Source organism: Equus caballus, chromosome 21 (genome assembly GCF_041296265.1).
Source record: "Equus caballus isolate H_3958 breed thoroughbred chromosome 21, TB-T2T, whole genome shotgun sequence".
Classification (NCBI taxonomy): Eukaryota; Metazoa; Chordata; class Mammalia; order Perissodactyla; family Equidae; genus Equus; species Equus caballus.
The window spans coordinates 45,924,396-45,938,118 of record NC_091704.1 but is presented as its reverse complement, the minus strand read 5'-3'; the positions used below and the strand labels follow the sequence as shown (position 1 = coordinate 45,938,118).

Below are 13,723 nucleotides of genomic sequence, written 5' to 3'. Positions count from 1 at the left end.
TAGCCAGCAAGGATGGAAGCCAGCAAGGCTTGATGGGGCCCTTCCCTGAGGACTTGGGGCGTTTGGGGAGGTGGTGATGGGCAAGAGTGGAGGAGGGTGTGCTGCTTTCACCATGACCCAAAGTCAGCCAACTTCATCTCCACCTTCTATTTCATTATCAATGTCTCTTTCCTTCCTGCCACTCCTATTCAAAAAAAAGAAAAAGAGAAAGAAACAACACCCAGATATTGGAGCTTGAGGAGTTAAAACTATGAGAGCTCCATTGTGGCTAGCAGAAGAGAACTAAGACCCCTGCTCCATGTCACTTGTGGGTAAACTTGGCTGGATTCAGGAATGTAATAGGGCGACAACGTACTTGTGCTAAGTTGTAAATCAGCTGTAATTCTATACCATTGAGTTGTACACCAGAAATGTTGACGTGTTTTCTTTGATTCGAGAATGCCACAAATTGAAATATGAGACATCAAGACCATATTCTGAACTCAACAACACTGAAATTTGTGTTCATGTTATATACATATATAAACATTCTGTTGCTTTTCTTTTACCCAGGACCAAGAACTGTATTTCTTCCATGAACTCAGCCCTGGAAGTTGCTTTTTCCTGCCGAAGGGAGCGTACATTTATAATACACTTATTGAATTCATCAGGGTAAACCATATTCATTATTTTCTTCTGTAGATTTAGGACATAAGTTGATTTTGTTAAACAAGGTCTACTAAAAGGAAAGATAATCTTGAATTTGAGAAGAAATCTTTTAAACAATAAATAAAAATGGAAGTCTGAGGTCTCATAAAATGTGTAAAAAATTCTTTCCTCCTAATGCATGATTTTGTCCATATACATGGGTGTGTATACAAGAGAAAAGCTGGTGAGCTTGAAGTAGGACCTCTAACCCTTTACACAGGAGCTTTGTGCACTCTTTGGCAGTTTATTTGTTTTTCCTTAAAAAAGCAAGGTAGTCTTTACATTGCTTTCTTTTCTTTGTAAATTATGAAGTGTTTCAAGCATATGTTTATAGAGAATAGTACCACCAACATCTGTGTACTCACCACCTAATTTAACACATATTTACACTAGGCTATACTTGCTTCAGATTTTTTATTGAAATAAAGTAATACATATGTAATAAGGGGGAAAAAGCTCCCTTTTGGGACCTGTTTGTGATCCATTACCCTCCTTTCATAGTAGAAGCTATTGTTTTGAAGTTAGCGTGGATCCTTTTTGTCCATGTTATTTTATATCTACTCCATATATATGTACTCTAAATTATTTATGTTCGTGTGCTTCAGATTTATACATAAGATGTCTCATTGTGTATCAGTCTGCATTGCGATTTATTTTTTAGGTATGTATAGATGCAGTTTGTTTTCACTTGTTAACATATTATTCTGTTATATAAGGAGCACAATATGCCCATTCCTTTATTGGTGGATACTGATGTAATTTCGAATTTTCCCATGTTACTAATTGTGCAGCGGTAGCATTGTTCTGACAAGTCTCCTGTGCACATGTGCAGGAGTTTTCTCTTTGGTATGTACCTCCAAGTGGAATTTCTAGATTATAACATGCATCTTGAACTTCACTACATAGTATAAAATTGCTCTTTAAATTTTTACTCCCACCAGAAGTATGACCTTTTATTTCCCTGTGCATGCATTGTGTTTGTTTTCTAACAGAGCGAGTATAGGAAACGAGGATTCCAGGAGGTGGTCACTCCAAACATCTACAACAGCCGACTCTGGATGACCTCAGGCCACTGGCAGCACTACAGTGAGAACATGTTCTCCTTTGAGGTGGAGAAGGAGCTGTTTGCTCTGAAACCCATGAACTGCCCAGGACACTGGTATTCAGCAGCTTTGAGTTTCTATCAAAGATTTCCCCTTGCTACCATTAGGGCTAGATTGCTTTCCCTCCTTTGAAAGAATTTTTGTTAAAAACAAATTGCGTAGTCAGAAGAGTATTTAAATGCAACATTATTGTTGGATTATTATGTCTTCTGTGCCCAACTAGATCCTCAGATCTCTAGAGGTTCAAGAATGTCCCTGGGGTAATAGCAGTGAGCAGGCAGAATATAAAACAGGGAGACTGAATGTGGGCAGAGCAAATTCTCTAGATTTTTTTAAAAGAAATGTGTTCTATCCAAACCTGCTAGTGCATTGACGTCCTTGGGAAATCTTTCTTGCCTCGAGGCTGCTCCACTTTCTATTCTTGAAAGCTGGGTGAAGAGCAGCTTGGGGGAGGACTAGGGAGAGCTGGGACTACCTATCTCAGCGTCTACAGCCTCTAGTAGCAAGGCCTCGAGGGCAGAGGAGGTGAGAGAGAGGATCCTCCATAAGGGCCTGGGCTGTAGGGCAGGGAGCCGAGCTCCTTCTTAGTTTTCCCAGATGCTTCAGTTTCTGAAGCACCTTCAGAATAACAGAGAACTGAAGCACTTTTGGGAGTGACAAGAAAGCCAGACTTTAATTTTCAGTGTTATAAATGATTTGTATGTGGCTAAGATTTTTTTTTAAATACAAGCCTTAAAGGCAGTCCTCAAACTAATGGAAATATTGAGCATAAGGATTTGACTCTAGACTTATGGGAATGAATGTTTATTCTCCCTTGGTTATGGATGGTTGTATTATAATTTATTTGCTGTTTTATTCATGCAAGTGCTTACATTGTTGTATGAAGCCAAGAATTTGAGAAGTGCTGCATGTATGGACAACCAGAATCAGTGGCTTTTTGATGGCCTTTCATACAATGTTAGAGAAGCAGTTTTATTTTTGTCAAATTAAATGTCAATGCATTTTACCTTTCTTTTTTCTTCAGTCTTATGTTTGATCATCGGCCAAGATCCTGGCGAGAGTTGCCTCTGCGGATGGCCGATTTTGGGGTACTCCATAGGAATGAGCTGTCGGGAGCGCTCACAGGACTCACGCGGGTACGAAGATTCCAGCAGGATGATGCTCACATCTTCTGTGCCATTGAGCAGGTATGAGACTCGGTGCCATAATACACTTTGAAAAAAGTGTCAAGACAGTTAAGGAAAATTACCACTGTGTCCTTTTTTTTAATTTCAAGATTGAGGACGAAATAAAAGGTTGTTTGGACTTTCTGCGTACAGTATATAGCGTGTTTGGATTTTCTTTTAAACTGAACCTGTCTACTCGCCCGGAAAAATTCCTTGGAGATATTGAAGTATGGAATCAAGCTGAGAAAGTAAGTGGTTTTTTTCAGCGTGCTTAAATACTATTTGACTGAAATTGGCTTGTTCCACTGTCTGAGAAAGCCAAGCCTCTTTAAATGGATAAAAGAAAGAGGGGCTGGCCCAGTGGTGTAGTGGTTAAGTTCATGTGCTCCGCTTTTGCCTCCCAGGGCTCGTGGGTTCGGATCCCAGGCAAGGACCTACCCACTGCTCATCAAGCCATGCTGTGGCGGTGTCCCACATACAAAGTAGAGGAAGAGCAGCACAGATGTTAGCTCAGGGCCAGTCTTGCTCACCAAAAAAAAAGAAGCACAAGAGAAAATTGGAAATGGTTCCTAGGTTTTTTTGGTATGATTTTGTATTTTAGAAATGGTTGGAGATTTTTTTGTCATCAAGCTGTAACATTTAAAAGGGGGGAAATTGGAGGAAGGTGTTCAAAAGGTACAAACTTTCAGTTATCAGATAAATAGGTGCTAGGGATGTAATGTACAACATGGTGACTGTCGCTAACACTGCAATAGGATATATAGGAAAGTTGTGAAGAGATTAAATCCTGAGAGTTCTCATTACAGGGAGAAAATTTACTTTTCTTCTTTCTGTTGTATCTGTATGAGATGGTGGGTGTTAGCCGAACCTATTGCGGTAGTCATTTCACAGTGTATGTAAATCACAGCATCGTGCTGTACACCTTAAACTTGCGCAGTGATGTGCATCAGTTATTTCTCAATAAAACTGGAAAAAAAGAGGAAGGGTTGTGTATAAGCGTGTTTAGGTGGACAAAATTCTAAAGCAGAGATTAGTGACCCATGAAAGTAATTACAGTATTTTTAGTCTCAAATTAGGCTGGAAGAAGGGAAGTTGCAGATTGAACAAAAATAAGAATTCATTTTACTTTATCCTTAGCAACTTGAAAACAGTCTGAATGAATTTGGCGAAAAGTGGGTATTAAACCCTGGAGATGGAGCTTTCTATGGTCCAAAGGTCAGTACCAAAGTATATTTGAATAATATGATTTTTATTTGGGGGTGAAGAAGAGATTACTTTAAAAAAAATTTTTTTAAAAAAGGAAAAACGGCCCTAAAATAACTATTGAGTTCAACTTTAATATAGACAGCATCTTGTAATAACCCAATCTTTGCTTCGTAGATTGACATACAGATTAAAGATGCAATTGGTCGGTACCACCAGTGTGCAACAATCCAGTTAGATTTTCAGTTACCCATCAGATTTAATCTTACTTTTGTAAGGTGAGTTTCTAGTATCTGCTCTGAATACTCTTCAGGGACATATAAAGGAATATATATATATAAATAAAATAAAGCAAAACAAATTCTTCTTTTCCTTTCTAGCCATGATGGTGATGATAAGAAAAGGCCAGTGATTGTCCATAGAGCCATCTTGGGGTCAGTGGAAAGAATGATTGCTATCCTCACTGAAAACTATGGAGGAAAATGGTAATTTTTGTCATTGTTTTCTTCTGTCATTGTTTTTGTCTAGACAATGTAAGTTGACTAGAAGAAATGTCCACTGTCCAATTTAGTTAGGCAATGGAAAGGGAGAATGATTCCAATTAGTCACTTCCAGTTAATGACAAGCGTTCACTAAAAAGTAAGGAATTACCATCTAAACTCAAATTTTTTTGAGCTTTAAGAATATTTATTATTAGTACTTATTTTTATTTGAGAACTTGATTTGTTTGAATGTTATATAATACTTTCTAATTAGGAATTATTATGCAGTAAGAAGCATACTTGTTATTCTGATTGCTTTTCAAGTAACTTTGTTTTGGGATTAATATGATTTTGAAGTTTTTGTCTGAGTAAACAAAAGTAGGCTTTTGGCTTACCTTGTTCAATATTGCCGATCATAATAAGCAAGTTTGACATCCTTTAGAAGGCAAGTTTTAAATTGAAAGTACAGACTCCAAACTGATCAACATTTTATGCTTGTTTCTATAAAGTTATGTTTTTGCTAGCAAGATGTGAGCGCGTGACTTCCATTTTATTTTTTAAGCAGTTTTGTCTGGGCCCACAATTTGTAAAGGCAGTTGAAAGTAGCACCAGGTTATAAAACACTCATTTTGTAGAGTCTGCCAGTATTAATTGTATTGATGCAAAACTGTTATAAATCTCTTTTATCTTATACATTGCAGTCATTTCAGTTTTATTTGTAATTTGGTTAGTTTAGACATTAGGGGAGTTAGTCATACTTGTCAGTGAAATAAGATCATCTCTTTTCAGTTATATTTCACAAAATCAAATATGGGAAGCAGTCTCTTCATGGCATTTAGAGAACAGGAGTATCCTCAGCTAGTTTAATTGTTCTTCCAAACCTAGGTGGGAAAAAGCCCACAATTCAAGAAGAATTTAGTGCCTGCTCCAGCCTCTTCCCTGATGTAACAGAACAACTGAAATCAGAGGGGTGATCAGGAGAAACACAGATCTGATGTCTGGAGCATAGGATGGGCTTGGCACCTGAAATACTCCAAAGGGAGAATTATAGACTGTCATTTTTTAATAAGATGTGAAAACACACTCATTTTTATCAAATAACCATCATTAGTTACTATCAGTGACAGTTTGCTGAATCCTGCCAAATGGATCTTGAATAAACGGAAGGCGTAGTCTGTGTCCCCCATGAAGAATAAGTAATAAAATAACGCCTGAACAGTGAATCACCAGGTGTAGTTCTCTAACAATTTGTTGCCCCCTCTGGCAGTCATGGTATTCTGTTAACTGATGGTCCCTGCCCCAAGTTTGCTTTGCCATGAGTTTAGCAAGACAAATCTCAGTTACAGATTTTCCTGATCTAAGCTTAGTTTTCTGCTCCTGAATCTCCTCCCTTTAGTCTTTATCAGATGTTGAAAAAAAGCCAAGTTTTTAAAGTGGATCTTACATGTTTCAGGAAAAGATATTGAAGAGTAAACTGAGAAATGAGCGATCCTTGTTTAGGGAAGTGCCCAAATCCACCTTAAATATTTATAATTTCTTCTAAAGGCCCTTCTGGCTGTCTCCTCGCCAAGTAATGGTAGTTCCAGTGGGACCAACATGTGATGAATATGCCCAAAAGGTAATCCTTAAATATGACTTTTCTTTACATTTAATCTGTTGTTCAGGTTTTCAAATCTCAGAAGCTGTGTACGCTCTTGGTAAATGAAGCTGCTTGTGATACAGAGAAATGTTACTATTTTCAATCTGTGATCAGCCTGAATAGATTATATTATCTGTTTAATAATTTTCTGTGTGGCGCCATGAGCAGAAGACATAATTTGGATAGTGTTTTGTGTACACTGGTATATTTTAGTGTTTAATATTAGCAATAGCGAATGCCTCAGTATAATATGTAAATTTAAATGCATAATATAGCTTAAGCTACTCTTCGACTCAAAGAGTAATTTTGCTTCATTTCTAATGCAGATTTCTTCAACTATTTGAAACTTTTTTTCAGGTTAATGGCACGCCAAACCAATGTTTTTCCCTACCCACCAAAAAACTACCTTACTAACAGATGTATACACATCTGTTCATACTTCACACCTTAAACACTACAGTAGTCTGTTCTGTTAAAGCAACAATTCCGTACTGAGGAATTTCAAATTATTAAAAATTGTGTTATAAAAAAGCATTGTTTCATAATTTCAAACTAAAAGTAATCAATTGGTTAGTTAAAACAGACAAAATCTAAATATTGGTGAACAATACTGTCACATCAAAACCATCATGTTGGGGCCAACCACATGGCCGAGTGGTGAAGTTCACGCACTCTGCTTCAGGGGCCCAGGGTTTTGCTGGTTCGGATTCTGGGCAAGGACATGGCACCGCTCATCAGGCCACACTGAGGCAGCATCCCACACAGCACAACCAGAGGCACTCACAACTAGAATATACAACTACGTACTGGGGGACTTTGGGGAGAAAAAGAAGAGGAAAAAAAGAAGATTGGCAACAGATGTTAGCTCAGGTGCCAATCTTTAAAAAAAAAACCATCATGTTTCCAGATCACCAGATTAAATTAGACTCAGGTCTTAACTCTTTAAGAAATAAATGAACATTGAACCAGCTGATAAGCAAACTGTTCAGACATAATGTAGTCCTATGACTGCACAGAGTGCTTTTAGTTATAAATGATGAGAATCAGTTATGTCCCATGGTTAATTGATTGCACTTTATCTTACCTGCATGATGAAAGCTCATGCAGCGGGAGAAAGGTCTGTATTAGTTAACTCATTTCTCAGCTGGAGACAGTACCGACTTCCTTCCATACGGGGGTGTGGTGGCATTTGGAATTATGCAGGGATGGAGTTTTTATTTTGGGAGGTTTTTGATTCTATTAAGTGGAGGAGAGGTGGGCTCTATGACTGGAAATCGAGGTATTAAACAGCCTGCAGTTAGTTGTTGGGCCGCTTCCCCAATTGCAGAATAGCCCAACCCGCATGCACACAGGGCCCGTGTTAAGAAACTAAAACACCGGTGCTTTATTCTTCAAATAGATTACAGTTGAAAGTGTAGTCTTATCCTGGCACTCCAATAAACTATGTAAGAACCCTTCTGAAATTTGCATACTTAGAAAATCCCAATCCCAACAGGTGCAGTGTAGTGATCACTAAGGAATAACAACCTATTAGTGAAATGGAAATGGTTTATTCAGATCAGATCTTTTTATCATATCAGTGGTAACTGGTTGTCAATGTAGATGGAAAATTTAATCTAGTTTATTTAATCTAATTTCCGATTAATAAAATTTAGTGTTGCTTTTTTTGGAAAGGAAAAATACTGAAAACATTGTTTACTTTTTTCTTTTTTTTAAAGATTGGTGCCTGAGCTAACATCTGTTGCCAATCCTTTATTTTTCTTCTTCTCCCTCCCAAAGTCCCCCAATACTTAGTTGTATATACTAGTTGCAGGTCCTTGTAGTTGTGCTACATGCAACACTGCCTCAGCATGGCTTAATGAGCAGTGCTAGATCCGAACTGGCAAAACCCTGGGCCACAAAAGTGGAGCACGCAAGCTTAACCACTTGGCCATGGGGCTGGGCCTTTTTTTTTTTTTTTTTTTTTGGTGGTGAAGATTGGCCCTGAGCTAACGTCTGTTGCCAGTCTTCCTCTATTTTATGTGGGACGCTGCCACAGTGTGGCCTGATGATCAGTGTTAGGTCTACGCCAGGGATCTGAACCTGTGAACCCCAGGCCGCTGAAGCAGAGCTTGCCAACTTAACCACTACACCACCAGGCCAGTCCCAACATGGTTTATTTAGTACACCAAGACTTAAGACAATGAAGTGGAACTGTATTTTTGAGGGGGGAAAAAAAAAGGCAGAGAATAATAATATCTAATATAGTTTTTCAGCTTTAAATTCCTGGAAGTTTATTTCACTAAATCTCCGATTTGTTTTTTGGCTCTAACACCTTCATCTGCCTCCATTTAATAAGCTTTCTTTTAATCAAAAAGGAAACCACTGTTCAGAAAGGAAAAAATTATTTTAATATTTCTTAAATTTGATGTTTTATTTTACTTAAATTATTCTTGTAGAGTTCTATTTCATTAGGTCGTATACACAGACTTATTAAAGAAATAGTGTTGGAAGACAATTTTATATGGCGGTTTGTATTCTATTCTCTAAAAACATGAAAGAAGCTCTTCTGATGCTTTTAGCCTGTTGTTTGTGCTATGAACATTTTATTTTCAAAAATGTTGCACACAAATGGCAGCAATGGGTGGATTCTTGTTACCAACTTGCTGGCTATTGGAGGGATCAGAAATACTATTTTCTCTGTTAGACTGGACATCCATTATTGGATGTAATATGGAGACTGATAAATAGTTTGTTTCCTGACAACCATATAGGGAATTTAAGACACATTTGCAAAAGGCTTTCTTTCCTTTTGTAACGCGTTTTAAGAAATCTGATTAAGTTTAGCTGATTGCCTGAATTCTGATATTTAAGGGTTTTCTAAAACATTTCTCTCTCAAGAGCAAAATGTGTTGTTTTGATTTTTGAAAATGTAGTCTCAAGTCAAAAATTAATAATATATGCCTCAATATATCTATTAGAATTTCTTTTTTAATGCTTGCATGATTATCCAAATCATATGTTAAATAAAATCATTTAAGATCGAAATATAATTCTGACTTTAGATTGAGAAGTTCTTTATCTCTGTTGAAATAGGTCCGGCAGCAGTTCCATGATGCTAAATTCATGGTGGACGTTGATCTGGACCCGGGCTGTACGTTAAATAAGAAGATCAGAAACGCACAGTTAGCGCAATATAACTTCATCCTAGGTAAGAAGGAGACTTGCCAAAGAAAATCTTCCAAACCTTAGGAAAACACCAAAATCTTAAGACTTGTAATTAAGAGAATTGTGGTCATCAATACCTTCTAATCCTGATTCTTAAACTATTAAGTTTGTTCAGTTGATAAAGGAAAATTTTGATGTGAAAAAGAATAATTTTTAAAGGTTTGTCTACAAATCTTCTTCCTTCACCCCCTATTTCTTTATACGTCAAGTTTTTATTAAGTTGGCTGGATTAAGTGACTCAGTAAGCACAGCAGTTTTAGGCATTCAAAGTGGTTTATTTTATTAGTTTTTAAATGAATAGATGTTTTAAATTGGTTGTCTAACTATACATGGTCACCTGTATATTTTAATGAATTAGAAGCTACAGGGTGGCTTTTGGGTCCTCGGATCATTTCTGTTCGAATGTTTACTAGGAGTCCTTTCCCCTTACAGAGTTTTGTGTCTTTTGTTTTAGTTGTTGGTGAAAAAGAGAAAACCAGCGGCACTGTTAATATCCGTACGCGAGACAACAAGGTACATGGAGAACGTACTCTCTCTGAAACCATCGAGCGGCTACAGCAGCTCAAGCAGTCCCGCAGCAAACAGGCAGAGGAAGAATTTTAACCACAAACTTTGCCGGATTGGCTCAGTAGAAAAGCATGAACGATGTTTCCCTAACAGTAACTTTGTACTCGGAAAACATCCATTTATACCGAACCGCAAAGTTTGGTAGAGGCTGCGTAGGTGACTGCAGGATCAGCCTTTTTAACCTAGACAGGTTTTAGACAATGTGTTATTTGAAAGAGGTAATTAAAAGAGACACAGTAAAATGATTTTATTCATTAAATATCTGAGCACTGGAAATAAAACATGAGGAACGCTTTCATGTAATGTGGGAAAATGTTTTTGTAAATTTAATGCAGTTGAAAAATAAAATTTTTCAGATTTGGTTAAGGTAAAAGAAAGATTAGCATTGGATTATGGTGTAAAAATAAAAACTTCCATTCACAAAAGTTTCAACTGCTCTGTCCTTCACATATATACACGCCTGCCCAGGATAAATTGTGTGATTCAATGTTTACCTTTAATGTTTTATAACAAATATGATGTAAGTTGGGTGGAGGGGGCAAATCTCCAGTGATGCTGGTCTCAATCTGGGTTATGAGCTAGGTGCCAGCTTCTCAGTTGCAGGATGACATCTTTAGGAGTGTCACTTAACTTCTATTTGGATGTAAACCAATTAAAACCAACCATGGATCTAATAGAGAGTAGATTTGCACAAATTTTTAAGATGAAGCATGAGTCTTCTAAGAAATAGACGTTTATGGCAGACTACTCTGGGCCATCGAATCCATCGTTATACAAATTTTCTATTCTCTCATAAGGGATAATTTTTAAATTTTTCTACCAGTGAATAGTGATTGGGAGAACACCACAAAATAGGGAATTCCTTATATGGATATATATTAATTCCTCTTTAATGTAATCATTTAAAAAGGCAACGTCTGGTCAGTTCTTTAATAACCCCAATAGCTCATTTGCTAGGGTCACTTCAAGGTGAAGTCGATTTGCATAGATTAATGCACACTTTAATAAAGGAGTTAAGAGCTTTAATCAGAGGGATTATTTTTGAAACTTTATAATTAAGTCTTGCTTATGGCCGTCTTAAGACGTAGCCTCTGATAGATCTGTAATTCACTTTTATATGCACCTGAAGGGGAACTAATTTTATATTTGAACCAGAACTTTGCCTTCTCAAGTCATGACAGCAAAAACTTTTTGATTCATTTTAGAACAGTGTATTTGCTTTTTATTTCTTTAATCTAAAATTCAATGTCTTAGTTTTGATTTTTCTTCAGTTTTAAAAAATTCATATCACAGAACCATTTAAAACAGTTTCCATAATATATAGGCTGAAGACCAACTATGGTTCAGCTAGATGCTTTCGGTACCTGTTTTAGACTTCAACAGATGTTTATGTAATATATGAATAATTTCCCTGAAATATTTAGAGAAGCTTTATAAATCTTCTAAAACTTAAGATATAAAAGTCTAGTTAAGACATAGGTTGGCAGGACTGAGAATCAAAGAATCCTCTTTGTAACTGACACCTTCCTGTGGGAGCATGAGGGGACCACCCTCTGAGAGCTCTTATTTTATTGGCTTATCCCATCAAAGCTCTTATGTCTGTAGTTAGTTTGTTTGATTTTGTTTTTCCTTCTCTTTCCTGGAGGGCAGAGACTGTTGTATTTATTGTTGTATCCATCTGTTCTGTTGTGGCATATAACTTGAAGAATTGAAGGAACCCAATTGCTAAACTTTTATCCAGCATCTAGTCTATTGAGAGTTACATGATCTTGGTAATCAAATATACCGAAACAGTTCCAGAACAATGACAGCACCGTTGCAAACACCACATGACAAATATCTGTAGACAGATTTTCTGACTAACGTTACTCAATTCTGCCTTTAAAAAAAGTCGAAGAGTAGTAAAAGGTTTATAAGGAAACCAACCTCTTGTCCTGTTGACCCTGATCTGATTCGCACTCCCCAGGTGACCACTTTTAGCCATGCTGGTTTGTGCCTCTGTCCCTGTTTGTAAATACCATTGCTCTCGATTCCCCACTTTTAGAACCTCTCTATTGACTTACTGTTTCAGAAGATGAGGATTTTAGTTCACACCCCATCATTTCCTGCCTCCATCCTTCTACTATGATCTCAATTTTTTGTTAAATCCATATTAGGTGTTATTGTTACTGTGTCCATAAATACTATGCTTTAATAAACCAAATAGTATTCTATTATTACATTTGTTCTAGTACAACTTTGTTTTACTGGACTTAATAACTCTTTGTTTTAAAATGTTTTCTTTGATTATTTGACTTGAATAGCTCTGTTTTATACCTGTCATTACAATTTTCCCGAAAGTTAAATCTTTTTTCTAGCTTTATTGAGATATTATTGACATATATGTAAGTTTGAGGTGTACAATGTGATGATTTGATACACGTATATATTGCAAAATGATTACCAAATAAGGTTAGTTAACATCTCCATCCACTCACATAATTACCATCCAAAACTCAAATCTGACAGACAATTCAATAGTTCCATTTGTCTTCCAAGACAAATCCCTTCTAGAATCATCCATCTCCTCCAATCTTGGCTCATGGCAGCCCCCCTACCCCCACCTCTCTAACGTGTTCGGTCCTCTTTCCCAGCTTCCAAGTCTTCCTTTTTCTTGGTTCACTACTTTGTGTCGGTAGACAGGGTTTTCCAGTTGCTTTTCAAAGAAAGATGCATGGGGTTAGGTATAGAATTCTTAGTTGAAAATACATTTTTTTCTCAGAATTTGGAAGACATTGCTCCCATTTTCCTCTGCCTCTAGTGTTTCTATGAAGAATTCATCTTCCCATTCCTTTGTGTGTCACCTGTCATTTTTTTCTCTGAAAAGTTTAGATCTCTTTTCTTTAGCCTTATTGTTCTGAAATTTCATGATGACGGTGTAGGACTTTTGCCTCCAATCGTGGTGAGAGGAAGATTGGCACAGATGTTAGCTCAGCCAAGACCAAAAAAATTAATTAAGTTAAAAATAAAAATTTTAAAAAATATTTCAACTATTACTTTTTTAGTTTTCAAGGGTTCTACCTTGTTCTTATCCTAATTCCTTATGTTATAGCATTCTGGAGGGGTCATTAAGGTTCTTTAGAGAACTTTCTTCCAGTCTCCTTGCAAGGTAAGCCTGTGGCTTTTTGGTGTTGCGTTCATGAAGGGGGCTTGGAAGGAAAAGTCTTATCGTTCAGTATGCAGACTTTCACTTACTCTTCCCATGTCCAGAACAGCACCCCATCCTCATCCTCCCCTGACTCTGGTGTCCCAGAAGGCTGCAGTGCTTCTCTGGAGAATAAACCCAACAGTCTTCTGGGAGGGGGCAGGATGGAGCATCCACATGACTGCACAGGGTAGGGATGCAGACAGGGATCTAATTGGTCTTTATGCAGACTTTCAAACAATGCTCTTATATTTAGTCCCCTTTCTTCCGTTGTACCTGATGTCTCTAATTCCTGAGGCTTCCTGGGTTTTCCAGGGCAAATAGTCTTGCTACTCCTACCCTTTTCAAACACTTAAATTTGACCTTCCTTCTCTCTGCTGCATCACTTGCCAATGCCCCATTCACTTTCCATCTTCAGATGTCGTGGTTTAGGGTTATAGATGCCTCCTGCTAAGTCAGACTGCTAATGGTCCAACTTCTTACTT

The 13,723-nt window shown here is 37.3% G+C and overlaps 1 protein-coding gene across 1 annotated transcript in view; it reads left to right on the top strand.

Annotated features, from left to right (window-relative positions):
* TARS1 (threonyl-tRNA synthetase 1) overlaps window positions 1-12,270 on the top strand; it is a 28,439-nt gene extending 16,169 nt beyond the window's left edge. Inside the window, exons 10-19 of the mRNA XM_001498175.7 lie at window positions 553-651; window positions 1,680-1,846; window positions 2,815-2,977; window positions 3,067-3,204; window positions 4,094-4,171; window positions 4,337-4,437; window positions 4,540-4,644; window positions 6,187-6,259; window positions 9,356-9,470; window positions 9,942-12,270. Coding sequence (XP_001498225.2) covers window positions 553-651; window positions 1,680-1,846; window positions 2,815-2,977; window positions 3,067-3,204; window positions 4,094-4,171; window positions 4,337-4,437; window positions 4,540-4,644; window positions 6,187-6,259; window positions 9,356-9,470; window positions 9,942-10,090 — 1,188 coding nt within the window. The 3' untranslated portion in view covers window positions 10,091-12,270. The remainder of the gene's footprint in view (window positions 1-552; window positions 652-1,679; window positions 1,847-2,814; window positions 2,978-3,066; window positions 3,205-4,093; window positions 4,172-4,336; window positions 4,438-4,539; window positions 4,645-6,186; window positions 6,260-9,355; window positions 9,471-9,941) is intronic.
* Window positions 12,271-13,723: the final 1,453 nt, after the last annotated feature.